The 14,957-nt window shown below is 45.4% G+C and overlaps 2 protein-coding genes across 3 annotated transcripts; both read right to left on the bottom strand.

Moving 5' to 3' along the window:
* Positions 1–20: 20 nt before the first annotated feature.
* On the bottom strand, positions 21–3,812 carry LOC120802785 (protein mono-ADP-ribosyltransferase TIPARP-like). Its single transcript, XM_040150940.1, has 6 exons — positions 3,725–3,812; positions 2,444–3,307; positions 2,006–2,174; positions 1,691–1,878; positions 1,099–1,368; positions 21–923 (listed from the first exon to the last, which is right to left on the bottom strand). The coding sequence occupies exons 2-6, from the start codon at positions 3,295–3,297 to the stop codon at positions 476–478; spliced, it is 1,929 nt and encodes a 642-aa protein (XP_040006874.1). The 5' UTR covers positions 3,298–3,307; positions 3,725–3,812; the 3' UTR covers positions 21–475.
* A 1,074-nt stretch (positions 3,813–4,886) lies between these two features.
* On the bottom strand, positions 4,887–8,375 carry LOC120802840 (E3 ubiquitin-protein ligase TRIM35-like). 2 transcript variants are annotated; one of them, XM_040151014.1, is made up of 7 exons: positions 8,205–8,375; positions 6,941–7,391; positions 6,671–6,766; positions 6,355–6,585; positions 6,216–6,238; positions 6,000–6,118; positions 4,887–5,819 (listed from the first exon to the last, which is right to left on the bottom strand). In XM_040151014.1, the coding sequence occupies exons 1-7, from the start codon at positions 8,312–8,314 to the stop codon at positions 5,275–5,277; spliced, it is 1,575 nt and encodes a 524-aa protein (XP_040006948.1). In that variant the 5' UTR covers positions 8,315–8,375; the 3' UTR covers positions 4,887–5,274. The 2 variants fall into 2 exon arrangements, with proteins under 2 accessions (XP_040006948.1, XP_040006957.1); XM_040151023.1 differs by lacking the exon at positions 8,205–8,375 and adding an exon at positions 7,587–7,686.
* Positions 8,376–14,957: the final 6,582 nt, after the last annotated feature.

Consider the following 14,957-nt stretch of genomic DNA (forward strand, 5'->3'; position numbering starts at 1 on the left):
CGGATGAAAATATGACAGTGGATGATCAAACGTGTTTATCATGTTAATACACGGAGAGATGAATGTATCCAGTGAACAGTTTATTTTCATAAACGTGACAGATGTCAATTTGATCAGAACACCTTTTAACAGCTAAACAAAAGTGCTTATTTCCATCAATGTAAAATGTTTAAATAACCAAAATAAAAACATTTTGAAAAATAAAGTGCTTCGCATGCTTTGGAATGCAGTTTAACCTTCTAGCTGTCTGCTTACAATTCTCTGTTGCTTTCAAGTAGAACTTCATTGCGCATAATCTAGATATTCTGTACTTTTTATGTAAGCAAACTGAACACTGACGGCAACTGTACCTGACAACATTTGATGAATCTGATAACACGTCAGGTCATCTTACAACTGAACACCTTTAACACTGTTTCTGTCTGAACAGTTAACTTCCCAGCTAACACCCTCGCTACCCCGATCCTCTTTTACATCAAATATCAATCTCTTTGGGCAGGTCTCTGTACTTGATCAGGTAGTATGGGTAGCACTGGCAGCTATCAAAAACTACAAACACGGTAGGTTTGTCCATGTTGTCCACACAGGTATCGTAGAGGTGGTACTGCCTCGTCTTGGAGCTGAGCGGTGGGGGGCGGCGGTAGCTGTTCCTTCCCAGACTCACGTTCCCCACCAGGACTTTGGCTAGGAACATGTGGCGAACATGATCGGGCCCCACCTTGGCTGAGTAGGTGCTGGAGAAGGAGGCGGTGGTGGCAAAGTAGGAGCCGAAACCGTAGGACGCTCCGTTGAGCCCGGCCATGCGAGGGTCGAAGTTGTTGTGGCAGATGTCTTCTGAGGCCTCTTTGGTTGTCCCGTGGAAGAGATGTCTCTCCAGAGGCTCCTTAGACTCGCTGTGCTGCTTCTGCATGTACGACTTGTGCCTGCAATGACAACGCAGATACAAATACGTTGAGATGTAGCTTGTGTCTCTTGTACATTTTCCATGTCACGTAGAGCAACAGCATGGCGCCCTGATGGATTTTATCAGGTTTGGACGACAAACTTAAACTTCACCCTTTTGGGTTATTAGACAGGAGACACAAACAGCAGCTGGACCTTTGGTACTTGTCCCAGTGGAGGAGGTTCTGAATCTGTTGGATGCTGACGATGTCCACCTTGGTCTCAGGCAGGCTCTCGTAGAAGAGGTTTTGGACCCTCCGGTAGGCCTGTGTCCCTGCCGGAACATGTACCAGGCTGTACTCATCCCCTGAGGCTTGACACCACACCGGAGGATACCAGGAACTGAACTCCTCCAGAGGGTCCACCCCGAAGTTTGCCTGTGGAGGAACACTAGCAGGCGCAGCCGGGTCAGTCTGGATTCCTGTCCTGGGTGTGGGGAGTAGAGGAAGGGAGTATATTAATGTAATGAAGAGGCGGTATGGGAGCAAGCAACAGCTTGCCTTTACCATTCATCTGAACTAGAGCAGTTAACAAGCATAACAAGTATAAATCTGCCTGCACTGCTGTTTCTGTGGACTGAAGCCAGTGTTTTGTGCAACATCACGTTACGTTCACTATTGAATTTGGTCAAAGTGTAACGAGTATTCACGCAATTGGGGATGAGTTGACCGTAATGTTTATTATGATTATTTTCCTATTTTTGAAACAAAAGACAAGAGAGACAGCAAAAAGATATCCGGATACCAACTGCAGGTAAGGCTGCATGGAATCAGGGGAGCGGTAGACCGGTCTGCAGCGGACTTCTCTCTGGAACCCTGTGGTGACGTTGGTCTGGGTCATGGTGGTGAAGTCCAGCTTGTACTCCTGTGTGCTGATGTAGAAGGAACACTCGGGCTCTTTTTCACTCATCTTCTTCAGCAGCAAGGTGGACACATTCTACGGAGAGATGAACCAATCGGTGAACTGCTGAAAAATGGCACCGGGTGCAACTTAAATAAGAGAGGGGTCTGTTTTTTAGAAGATGAAAAAAAAGGGAAGAAGAAAATCAGAAAGAAACATGCACCTTGCTGTACTCTTCCCAGCTGAGGTTGTTCCACCAGTAGATTTTCCATTTGCTGGGAAAGTAAGGGTTCCTGACCAGACTGTCAGAGTTATTCAGGCGTCTCACGCCGTCATACTTCGCTGGTTCGTCCAACTCCATCAAGTTGAAGTTCAGGCTGTAGCGCACATGTCTACACGGTTTATAGCACAAAAAAAAAAAAAAAGCATCAGGAGATTGCAATTAATCCCCGGCAACTTTTGTTTTTGATTCAGTGAAACTGTGCTGTAATCACCACAATGGCAAAAAAAAAAAAAAAAGGCAAAGAAAACAAGAATAATTGGTTTTCGTCAATTTTCAGAGATGCAATAGTTTTTAATAGCAGGAAACATCTTATAATAGCAACATGCTGTAGCAAAGCTAAGACCAGACATCTGAGTTCAGAGTTTCCCTCTTACTCACCCATCTTTGATGCCAATCACCTCTTGGTTGACATCGCAGTAGATCCTTTCCAGTAAGACTTGAGAGCGGGGGGAGATGTCGACCCACTGGCGGGTGATCACACACCTCAGCTGCCAGTGAAACGGGTAGGGCGTGTGGTGCATCTTACACTTATTCCCCCCGCGGCACATGCTTAAGAGGAAGCTGTCGCAGATCTGGATGTCTGGGGAGGTCTTCGTGTGGAAAGGAGACGGGACGGGCGCTTTGGACGGCGCTTGCAGCTTGGTGGGCGTGGTTGCTGGGGTCCGGGTGGTGGGTATGACCCCATTCGTTGTAGTGGTGCCGGGCTGGTGGGCAGGCTGGGGCTGGGTGATGATGAGAGGCAGGGAGACGATGAGGGAGGTGGCTGGCTTGGGGTTTGGCGGTATTTGCTGTGGTTGACCTGGAGGGAAATGCAGCGATTGGGTGCTGTTGTGGGAGAAGGTGAGCAGGACACAGGAGGCGTTCTGGGAGGCGCGATGTTGCTGAGTGACGGACTGGACCCTCTGAGGCTGCAGGGCGCTGGATGCGAGCACCGAGGTCTGCGCGGCGCTGGAAGAGCTCTGACTTTGGCTGGAAGTTGTGCCCCTCCCTTGCCGAGAGGTCTCAGGGGTTAAATGAACGCCGATGCTGTAGGGATTGACAGTCCAGGCGATGTCAACACGCTGGGATCTTACGGCCTCCCATACCGGGAGGCTGGTGTTGGTGTCAGCAGGGATTTCCAGGAGGAGGAGGGAGGGGCTCAGCAAGGTGACTTTGGGAGATTTGGACGGGGGCTCTAAAACGTTGGCTGCCACCTTTCTCTTCGCTCCTTTGCTGGATGAAACTCCAGCCATCTTGAGCTCCCTAAAACATTGTAAACCATTCAGCTTTAACAAATTGGCATCGAGAACGGAAGTTAAGGGTTTAGCTTAGGCTAAAGTTGAGCCAACTAGACGTTGCACTGTGCAATTCATTTGAAACATCTGAAATTCACACGAAAGAATTAAGCTAAATCATATTATTTTATATACGGCACATAAATAAATATATATATGTATTTTTTTCATATTTTTTTCGTCTGTATTGACGTCTATCGACCGGAGGTCATAATTTAGGTAAATTTTAACTTTTCTCAACCTCCAACCAACAACCTGCGCTTGACTTTTTCACGTAGTCGCGCATTTAAAACACGTTCTTAGCTGCTAGCTACACGCACGGTTAGCATCGCAGCCGAGAAGCCCGATTTTTGAAAACTGAGCAACACTGAGCGGCTAACGTTACCTTCTAATTACTGCGAGTCACCTTGCTGGGGGGGAAAAAAAAAAATAAAAAATTAAGGAGAAAAAAAATAAATTAATTAAAAAAAAAAAAAAAAAAAGGCAGCGTCGTGTAAATCAGCTGCAACCTCGGGGATTGTGGAAGTTATTTGCTTCGGAGAAGGGAACTAAAGGTCCGCACATCGATCTAGAAGAGGAGGAGGACCCGGAGGGGGACGCAGGGTTCAGTCACTAAACTAGTCACGGGTGGGGTGAGGTGGGGGCATCAACATGCTGTTGAGGTACCAATAATGCAAAAAAAAATAAAAACTATAATAAAAAATAAGTGAATAAATCAATAAAATAAAAATAAAACATTAATTTAAAAAAAACAATCGAAATACTCTAAAATGTAAAATGAGCAATTTAGAGAATTTTACACATCTAATTACATTTAGATAACATTTTAGAATATTTACTGTAGTATTCTGACTTATATAATATACTGTACATAGCTTATATATGGACTTGTGAAATATACATTTCAATAGACCATATAAAAAGGACAATCTTCGTCTTCACTATAAATACACACAGAATTTACCCCCATAATTTAACAGTTATGAAATTTTTTTTTCGATAGATAGAAAGAACAATTACGTCCACTGTAATAACATAATGTGAAAAGCCAGTTTCATCTTTAGTTAATACAATACAGTTGTTTTTCATAGCACTGTGGAGTCTGTGGCTTTATGTACTGAAATGCCCGCCCTGACTGATGTTATATACTATATGTATCCTGTAATAATCTTAGACAAAGCTGCCTCTGGAACCTTTCTGAGCCACTTACTCAAAACTCTAAAAGGTGAGAGGATTCATACTCAAAAACAAGCATTCATTGTTTCATTTTAGGCCAAAAATTGTCTAGTAGGTCTAGACTACAAAAGGGACAAAAATCGAGGGAAGTCATGACATTTGCAAACTATTTATTTGTAAATGAGTGCTCTCAAATTTCATTAACATCATTAGTACTTGCACAACAAGCTGTTTAGTGTGTGACACAAACCAGTGGTTATAAACAGGACAGGGTTAATTAAAAAAAAAAAAAAAAGTGTTAAGAGATTGACATGCAAATGAAGAATCATTATGCAAACTTGAATCCATAAAAATTACAGTTTCCTTGAGTGTTTTTTTTTTTCCCAGGTTACAGTGCACCAAAATACAGTACAAGTTCAACTCTATGCTGCCCCGCTCTGTTAACATCGACAGGTCAGGCAATAATTTCTAGAGAGAAAAAGCGGGACCCTAAAAGCGTAGAGATCAAGCTCAAGTGAGAGACCGCTTAATGTAAAGTGCACAGATAAGGCATTCGTTGCATTTTGAAGCTGAAAAAGGTTGGGGAACATTGTACTGAGCCAGGAGAGAAGAGCAGATACGATGCAATTTGATGTCAGTTTCCGAGGGCTCTCCACATACTATGTGAAATTCAAAAAATGTTCCCCATCCTTTTGTGCTGAAAAAAAAAAAAAAAAGAAGAAAAAAAAAGAAAAAAGTTGTGACTCTGAAAATGTTCTCTCAACAATACCCAACAGCCTTCACAGAAACCTCCTGCGGTTCAACCGTCAAGGGACACAGCTGACAGCCCACCCAGAAGTAGGGGAAGACTTTCTCAGTGAGGGTGTGCTTGAAGGTGTAGATGTGTGTGTCGTCAAGTGGGTTGTAGAAAGACACCCTGCCCTTGTCATAGTCCAGCAGCACTCTGATTCTCTCTGGGTTCTTCTTCAAGCTAAGTCGTGTTAGAGGGGAGGTACCCGCAAAGTACATTTTGTGGTAAAAGTAGACACACAGGTAGCCGTTCATCAGCACCGACGACACTTTCTCCTTCCTCTGGACAGATTCTTTGGCCACACCGACCACCCACGCCGTATTCTCCCCCACGTTGACGTCCCAGGCGTGCTTGCCGGAGGTGAAGCCCTCGTGGCCCAGTACACCGGTGTCAGGGTCGAACCTCTCCGGGTTGTCCGGCAGCTTCTGCCTCTCGTCGCCGTCACAGACGCTGGTGAGGTCAGCTGAGAAGACGAGCCACGGGGCGGCAGTGTTCGGGTCCAGGGTCACTGGGGCTGAAGAAAACATGGCAGATTGTCAGACGTCTGCAGGTTACAGACTCTGACTGTGGTTCAGTCAGGAATCGCAACCGCTTCTGCACCCTGGGAATCCCTGACGTGAGTAAAACTGCAGCTGAAGTTTTAAAGAATAAAAACTCACCGTGGCCTGAAAAGTAAGCCAGAGTATGTACTCACTGTATTTGATGATTTTACGCATCTTCTCCCATACGTGGAACGTCAGAGAGCCCAGATATTTGGCCACATCTATGAGAGCTCCTGGAGCCATAACCGGATCTTCAATAGAACAGTTAGCTCTGGAGAAAAAAAAAAAGAAAAAAAAAAAAAAGCAATTTATGTCTCACGTTATGAAAGAAAAGAAAAACAAAAGTTTCAAATATAAGCTTTTTCTACCTCGCCAGCGTTCTCTTGCATTTCTGAAAAAAAAAAAAAAAAAAAAGGAGGCAAAGTCACTAATATATTTCAAGGGGAACTTCTTTTTAATTGCACGGATCCATGCACATATTCATAATTGAAATATTTACAAACTTACATGAAGGACAGAGATGTCCCCTGAAGCTATCTCCTCCTCCAAGACTCGGATGGACGCAGACAGAGACACTATATTTCTTTCCATTTCGTCAATCTTCTGCCTCATCTCCCGGCTTTTCCGCTCTTCCTCCCTCCTCAGCGCCTCCATCCTGGCCTCCTCCTCTGCAAGAAGGAAGCTGTGGAGTTTTTCAAACTCCTCGCGGGTCCGCCTTTCCACAAATCGAGCCTGGACCTGAAATTCAAACCCGCATAAGCACGGCTCTGGAGATGGTATGATCTTTGTAAGAAATGTCGGCAAAAAAAAAAAAACACCGCACCTGAATGGTCGCCACAGTGTCCTCGTAGTTTTTCTTCATTCTGTCAAAAGCATCCCTCTTTTCCTGCAATGAGCTGAGGGCTGATTTCATTTTCTCCTGAGTAGATAATTTAGAGGAAATTAATTTGAAAGCCGGTTGAATAGAACCTGATTAGCCTAACTTCAGGCTGCTACATCCATGAATACAACAGCTCATAACAGCTTTTCAGGGAACTTAGATAAACAGCCCCAAGGAAAAGCATGTTATAATTCCACCCCGGTTTGGTTTTACCTTCACATCTACTGCAGCCTCGCTGACAGGGAGACACTCGTGCTGCTTGTGCTTCCTTGAGGTGTGGCAAACCACACAGATGGGCTCCTTGTCTGGAAGGCAAAAAAGCTTAAGCTTCTCCCCGTGAACCGGGCACATCTCCCCCGGATCGCAGTACAGCTCTCCCGCCTTATCCTCCGGCCCCTCACTCTCCTGGATCATGTAAGACTCGCACAGGTTCCTCAGGGTGAGACTGGGTACGGGGTCGTCCAGGCTCTGGGTCCTGCACAGGGGGCAGTCTCGGCCCTGTCCCCGCTGAGTCCAGTACTGCTGCAGACAGGGCGCACAGAAGCTGTGGCTGCACTTGAGGACCACCGGGTCCCTGAAGATTTCGCAGCATATGGAACAGGAGAGGTCCACCTCCGGGAGTGAGAGCCTGCCTGCCATTCTGACACTTGGATCCCGGTTTACTCTGAAAACGTAAGTAGGGCAAGAGTGCAGGTACCGATTGAACACCTAAGCCCTTGTTTATACCCACAACCACCTGCTTTGCAGTCTATTTACTTCACCCTACGAAGACTAGTGAACACAGCTCAGCGTTCAAAGCCTTCAGAAGCAAACTGAGCCGCTGACAGCTTCACATAATAAGAGTCAGAGCCAAACATACCTGACAGCCAAAGTCCTGCAATAGAAATACGTGCCTGACTGAGAGCACTTCCTACTTCCTGTTATGTCGAGTCACCCAAAGGAGGCGGAGTCTCAGAGGCAGGGGGAGGCATTAACCCCTTGACTACCAGAAAAGGTCTCATTTACTGTCTAAATCTGTGACTCCCAACTGTGGGGGGGGGGGATATGAAAAGTTTCCAGACGATTAAAGGGTCAGGAAATAAAAAAATTGTAGTCTTAACACAAAATTATGTTAATTTTTCTGTCTTTTTAAAAAAAGTACATTCACCTCTTTAGGGCTCTAAAAATCCTCAAATGAAACTGTTTGAAGATGAAGAGAGAAAAAAAAAAAAGGTTATTTGGTTGAGCTGCTCGTGACTCTTTTCGCGAGGGGGTCACGAGTAGCTTCACAGTTTTTCAGGAGTCACAAACCAAAAAGGTCGGGAACAGCTGGGTCTAAGTAATAGCTGGGGAGTTAGATCCATAAATCGGCACTGGGTAACAGTGAAAGCCACGACTCCATTCCTCCAATTTCTTCACGCTACGCAAATGCCACGATGAACGTGAACCCTGACACATGTCAGAGATGCAATACAGCTGGAGAAAACGGGAAACCCACACTCGCTGTGACATGTTGAGTAACCGTGTGGGGCGCGGCACTTTAGTCCCCAGCTTGCAGCCTCCTCTCATTTCGTCTCCAGGACGCTTTCTCGCAGCAGCTCTCAGCATATGAGGCCATCCGATGGCAGGCGGCTAGCCAGAGGGGCGCATCGCCGTGTGGCTCGGCGGCAGTGCCCCGACCTTGCAAGTTCAGTTTGAAGGGGTTTGTTGTGCGGTCAGTGGTCAGCATACTCATTAGGCATTTTTCACCCTTCGTTTAACAGCAGAGTACAGCCGTTCGCACCGTGCCGCTTTTCAAATGTATGCTCATGGCCTATGTTTCTATTAGAATGCTAAGAACAAAAGCTTCCCGGTGACTGTATCATTTATTAAGTCTGGTAAAGTGGTAAAAGTCCTTAGTCACACTCAGCCATTTCTCTGTTTTTCTGCGTCTTTCAGGATTCTTTTATCGTTAAATTATGCTGCAACCTTAAGCATAACTTTTTTCTTTTTTGCATTTATTGCTATTTTTATGCTCCAAAGTCCAAAGAGAAACAACAACTAGACATAGAAAAATAGCTTCTGCTCACTGGGGTTCTTACTTCTTGATAAATGTGTCGCACAACTTCGGAGGACCAGCGTGCAGACCCTGTTTATCTTCATTTTTCACGCTGTCCACTTGGAGCAGCCATTTCCAACCACCGCATTGGCCTGCGTGATTATAACTTGATCAAACTGACTGGTGGGAGCAACTTTTGCTTGGATGCTTCCTCATCAGGAGCATTCGACGTCGGCGGGCTGAGGCCTGATAACATGTGTATTGTGCCTCTCTGGTGTCTGATTAGAGCCCTGGACGCCTCACGAGGTCAGCGCCATGATCACTCGAGTTATAGTGAGTCATGGGAAGTCATCACATTCAGGGATCCTCCTTCCTGCTTTGCATTTAGATGCAAAGGTGAAACCAATGGATATTTTTAGAAATGTGGGAAATGAAAGACATGAGCCATCTCATAGGTGGCTAATAATGTTTGCCAGAAAACACACTAAACAGCTGTACATTTAGCATGACCTTGTTACTGTCCTCCCATTATGATCATATGCTCTCTCAGTTTCGACTTCTTTTGATTGATACTTTTGATTCATTGCGGTTGCATCACATTTAATTAACGTAACAATCATGCATAATTTATTGGCTGTGTTATTCATGCAGTACATCTAATATCACACCAGGTTAAGTTAACATTTTTGCTGTTGCAGCTGGTGAAAAGGTAGGGATCCAGAACCTACATTTACGATTTGACTCAGAAGGCTGCAGAAGGCGCTTTTTACTGATTGACTGGCAGGAAAACCTGCAGTTTTACCCCTGACTGAGGGAATAGCCTGCACTGCACGTGGCCCATCCTGTCGCCTTCGACGAGGAACTTTCGGGCATAAAGTCAGTTTTTTCCAAAAGTTACTTTTAATTGAGCTTTATTTTCCTCAGCACTCACGGCCTCCACGCTGTCCTGACATGTGACTGGGAACACAGACGGTCTTTGTTGTCACCCATGAAAGGAGGATTGGGGTTTTCAAGCAGATGTTCTGTTTGTTCATTTCTTCACTTCCCTCCTTCCTGAAATGACTCAGACTTTTGAGGCATGCCGAGCCCCACTTCAGTTGGGCAGTAAAGCACTGACTTGATAGTTGGTAGTTTGAGTAGGAAATCATAAACTATATATAATGACTTTACAAGTCTATTTGCATCATCACAGGCATTATAATTATTTTAATTATACTATGAGTTTGATCCAGGTTTCAGTGCTTAGTGGAATTCTGTGATTATGTGGATTATAAAATGAACTTATTATATGACTCTTCATGAGCCCCATGTTAAGTAAGAGGATATGTCACATTGTGCATGGAGTACTTTTCCGATTGTGGAGTATTCATCATTTCTAATTCACGCAGTTGCAAGTTTTCCTGTCCCTTCATTGGGGGGAAAGGTAACTTGTTCTGATAACGTGACACCGCGGACGATAAACTTTGACAACACCTTTTCTGCTGAAATGAAACCTGGTACCATGTTTCCCTGTTGCTGTACTTGTTTGGTACCACTAGGTGTCAGGATGTGCCCACGTATGGCGAAGTCGGCCAAGGCCCCCCCCAAAATATGCTGAACTTCTGCTGCAGCTTTCTTGCGGGAAGTGTCACTGCTTTGCATCGAAATGACTTGAGGTGAACAGACAAATATCAGGAGATAAGATATAATCTGTCTCATCCCATCACGGGGGGGGGGGCTTTGAAAATACCTCAGGATAAAGCAGGTAAATGCTCACATTTACCTGGATGTCACTGTCTGCAGCGTCTCCTATCCTGTAAATTGGCTGTCAGCCATTGTGACCCAGGCTAATAGTGATTCATTATTGCTCACGCCCAGCTAGTGTTAACGCGACTTCATCTGGGCTGACGGGGGGAAGGCGAGGGAGGGGGGGTTGGTTGTCAGTCTCTCACCACTAATGAGGACAGGCAGGCTAACGCACAGCAGAGACAACTTCAGTCAGACCTGTCTCACCGCCTGATACGTAACAGGGAGCATCAGGACCATTGGATGGAGCCGGCCTGCAAATACCGTCTGTGCGCGGAGATTGTTCTTTTCAAGCTGAGGGGTTTATAAGGGATAAACCCTCAGCTTGATGACTGCAGCTGAGAAGGTGCATGACAGACGTGATCAGTGAAGCACGTCAGGTTCGTATTTATATCACACTTCACGCAAGCCCCTTTGCAAATGTGTGATAAAAAGTCAATAGTCTATCGCTAAACTAAAGCCAGTGAGTTACGACGGGCAATAAGACAGAGAAACGAGGGAGGAGGAAGGGAAAAGAGACATAAAGAGAGAGATTTTATTGTATGGATTGATGGTGTTAGGTAGTTCTCCCCAGAGTCCCCTTCACTTCATGACTTGCTGTATGCTTACACACCTGTCTAATTCTTTGCTGCAAAGGTGTTAAAAAAAAAGGTGCCAGTTTCTCATAATGCAACTTTAAAACCTTTATAAGTTGATGGATTTTTTTTAAGGGTCAATGAATTAAGTCACCGCAAGACAAAATGAGTTAAACCTCCCTTGGCTGTGCTTTTTGGCCACTCGGGAGCAGTGGAAACAACAGAGCTTTTTAACTGATATCATGAATTTGTTGCAAACAAGTGATCATTCACAACAACCTTGGTACCCATTTGGATTAATTTCCCTGTCCGCTGTTAGTCCAATATTCACTCTCCTTTTAGCTCTGTTCCTGGTCTCCAGCAGCACCTGAGGGAAATATCTTTCGTTCCGTGGCCGCCAAATGCTCCACGGGTGTTGCAGAGTGGGTTTATCAGGGGATCGTTCACGGAAAACCAGCCTCCTGCTGCTGCTGCTGCTGGTGGTGCTGGGGAGACAGCGAGGGGGAGCGGTGAGTTTTGAGAAAAAACACGGTAAAGTTGCGTGCGGTCAAATGACAATAAAATGCACCGCACAGTTGATGGGAACTGTAGAGCTGGGTTAATGTTAGACGTGATCATTTGATCCATTGTAAATGGTAAAAAAAAAATATTGAATATAGCAGCTTTGAAGTGATGCGTACAAGAGACTGAGCAACAGCAACTGGGAGGCATTTTTAAACCTCCGAAGGTTTGTTCTAGTGTGAACGCCACATGAACTGTCAGCTCTTTTCATTCAAATGAAACTGAGTGTTGGAATGTTTGGGAATGCTGTGTTTATTTACCACAGTGGCTGGCTGAAGCTAGCTAGCAATGAACACATTGAACTGTGTATGTGTGTGTGGGTGGGTGTGTCTGGAGCCTCCCTGTCCTGTTTTTGTGTGACGGCTTAGATGCTGAATGATCCCAGTTTATCAAGAGGTCAAATCTTTCAGCCATTGTCCTGCGGATCCCGCGTCTTCCCCTCTTGTCTCCACGCGCGCAGGAATGGAGGTCGGCCTACTGGAGCACACATTTTTTTCAAGTTGCAACCACTTGCGCAAATACGCCCTTGCCTCACTTCTCACCTCACCGGGATGAATTTGCATCCGCGCGCGTCACCGCTTGGACTTTGTATGCGAGCGCAAAAATTCATGTCACATTCAGTTTGACCCCGCGTCACCGTTTGCAGTATATCCAGTTGCACTTTTGCATTTTGCTGCACTGTGCGTAAGAATATCCAATTCTGAAGGATCCTAATCTACTATAAAAGTGTCCTACTGTGCTTTTTGACTTTAACCGTACTTTTACTCTTAATATTTGAGTAATATTTGCCAGATAATAACATTCCACTGATTATTGAAATCCCTGCAGTAAAAAGGATTACAGTCAGAAGGCAGCAGCTGAGTCAGTGTGTAGTGTGGAGAAGACATTATAAGATTAATCTCCAAGTTTATACATAATTGTAATTGCTACCAGAGAGACAAGAGAAAGAGAGAGGGACAAGGGCACCAGAACTGAATTATACTTTCTGCCATATCAATATTTGATCTTCTCAGATTAAAATACTTATGACGCGCTGACTTAATCATTTTCAAGCTCTTCACATTGCGCCTCACGAGCAGCGAGCTCCATCGTCGTCAAAGGGAAATACTTCACATCCATCTCAACAGAGGATGCCTTCGTTTCGGCTCCTCTTCCACACACGAATTGAGTGCCCCATACAAATTGGATTAAATGCACAATTTGACTACGGCTTGCGAGGCACTCTCGCCAAAGACCAGGTACCTTTTTTTCGGTCACATATTGATTTTTCACTTTGGTAATGGCTGATAGAGTTTTGACAACAATATTACATACCGCAAGGCATGTGTGATGTATTAAAAAAACAACAACTGAGTAACAGAGTTTAGGTCTTGTCCCTGCTAGCTATTTTCGGTGTGTATTCGGAGGTGCGTGGGAGGGGTTGACTGAAAAGACACACTTGCGTGTTGTTCACACACACACACACACACCCACACTCGAACGTGCATGCAGCGGAACCTACACATAAACACCCCAGCATTTTCACAAACACAAATGTGCGCTGAACTGGAGGCAAATTCAATCTTACTGGAGAGGCTGCTGGAAGGCCTCGGGCTCGGAAAACCTCCTCGAGTCTCTGGAAGGTTGCCAGGCCCTCCAGATTCACAGGAAAACCACGGTGATCTCTCGCCTTCCGTCTCTCTCACACACACACACACACACACACACACGAAACACCTGCACACAGCGACCCAAACCACTGGAGTTTAAAGGAGTGACATCAATTCAATAAACCCGGTCTGACAGGGACAGCGCAATTCACCGCAACACAGCTGCTCTCTCTGTCTCCTTGCGAACCCGTTTCCCCCATTTTTCTCCTGGCTTCCTCCCTTCCCTTTAAACTCTAGCTCAGCAAAGCGGAATGATGGAAATTTTGTTTTAGCCAGATGAACCTGCTGTCTGTGATGACCCAAATCTTTATTAGGTTTTTTTCACTGCTCTGCTTTCAAAAACGGCATGGAGAGAGTCAGGAAACGGTGCCCGTGTCAGGGAATTGCTCGCGATCATTTTCTGCTGGAATTCAGTTACGTGTTACTTTTTTTTTTTTTTTTTTTTTAATCTTCTCAGCATTTCATGTCGACTTGAATACGAGAAGCAGGTTATTAATGGAACTCCCCCCGTTCCTTCAAGATTCATAAAAAATGAATCTCAATTAGATCAAACAGATGAAATTGTAGACTTGAATCTTTTTGAAGACCAAGAGGACCATGCATTGACCACCTCCTATTTGGGTCATTTGGCTCAGATGAAGCCGCAGCCGCCTGTCACCATCGATTTGTCAAATCATCTGTGGCACGACATGATAGGCTGCGGGGGCCGATGCCCAGGGATCTCACTGGTCAGGAGACAGAGCAGCATTATCGAGCTCGAGGCCTACAGAACGTCTGGGCTTCAATTAAATCATCTCCTCCATCATGGCGGACCTTAGTATGGTGTATCAAAATCCACTTTAATGACTAGAGCAAAAGCCTGTATGTGGTTTGGTTCTTCAGGAGCAAGGAACTAGCCCCGGGCTTCCCTTCCTTCATCCACTGAAGGGAGGCCAGGGTGTCTTTAGGGCTCAGATGGATGTGCTTCCCCCGCCAGTATGACACCCAAAGGGCCTCTGTCACGTGATAGTGCGCATTAAAAGCTGTGCCGGGGAGACGGATGCCCCGCCCTCGACAGCTCTATGTATGGGGCAAGTTTCAGATATGGATTGCTGGATACAGGCTGCAGAATCCCCCACTGACCCCTGCAAGTCCTCTACGTGTGGACACGTGAGTGTGCGTGTGTTTATCAGTATGTGTTCCTGCCGGTGGTGATAAAAGCACAGGACAACACATCAAACACAGTGTGATGCACATAACTCGCTTGATAAACGACCTGATAGCCATGACCTGGACAAAACAGTGGCGGAATACGGCAGCCGCTTTAAAGATACACGAGGGGTTTTTCTTTTTGAGGCTGTGCGTCTTGGTAGATAAATCAAACACATCTCCGACGGTTCAAACACTCGCCCTACTTTTCCTGATAGGACTTTCTGTGACCTGAGCGTTAATTAACATTCCTGGGGCTGCGCACATCGGAACGATTTCAGCCACTGACAATTCTGCGAGATTATATTAATTTTTTTTTAAAATCTCAGCCGCAAGGGGGGATTTGAATGATATAAATCCCCACTGGCAGAAACAGGATTGGAGCCTTCGTCTGACTTAAAGGTGTCGAAACAGTCCAGGACAGCAGTAATCCTGTAATCTGGGCAGTCAGCAGC

Source organism: Xiphias gladius, chromosome 2 (genome assembly GCF_016859285.1).
Source record: "Xiphias gladius isolate SHS-SW01 ecotype Sanya breed wild chromosome 2, ASM1685928v1, whole genome shotgun sequence".
Classification (NCBI taxonomy): Eukaryota; Metazoa; Chordata; class Actinopteri; order Istiophoriformes; family Xiphiidae; genus Xiphias; species Xiphias gladius.

What these genes read in the sequence shown, in the direction of transcription:
- LOC120802785 (XM_040150940.1), bottom strand. Translation starts at nt 3,297, where the DNA reads ATGGCTGGAGTTTCATCCAGCAAAGGAGCGAAGAGAAAGGTGGCAGCC. An exon ending in GCTGGGAAGAGTACAGCAAG is followed by an intron (nt 1,879 to 2,005) that starts GTGCATGTTTCT and finishes ATCTCTCCGTAG; the next exon opens with AATGTGTCCACCTTGCTGCT. An exon ending in CACTGGGACAAGTACCAAAG is followed by an intron (nt 924 to 1,098) that starts GTCCAGCTGCTG and finishes TTGTCATTGCAG; the next exon opens with GCACAAGTCGTACATGCAGA.
- LOC120802840 (XM_040151014.1), bottom strand. Translation starts at nt 8,314, where the DNA reads ATGCTGAGAGCTGCTGCGAGAAAGCGTCCTGGAGACGAAATGAGAGGA. An exon ending in GGGACATCTCTGTCCTTCAT is followed by an intron (nt 6,239 to 6,354) that starts GTAAGTTTGTAA and finishes TTTTTTTTTCAG; the next exon opens with AAATGCAAGAGAACGCTGGC. An exon ending in GCGTAAAATCATCAAATACA is followed by an intron (nt 5,820 to 5,999) that starts GTGAGTACATAC and finishes TGTTTTCTTCAG; the next exon opens with CCCCAGTGACCCTGGACCCG.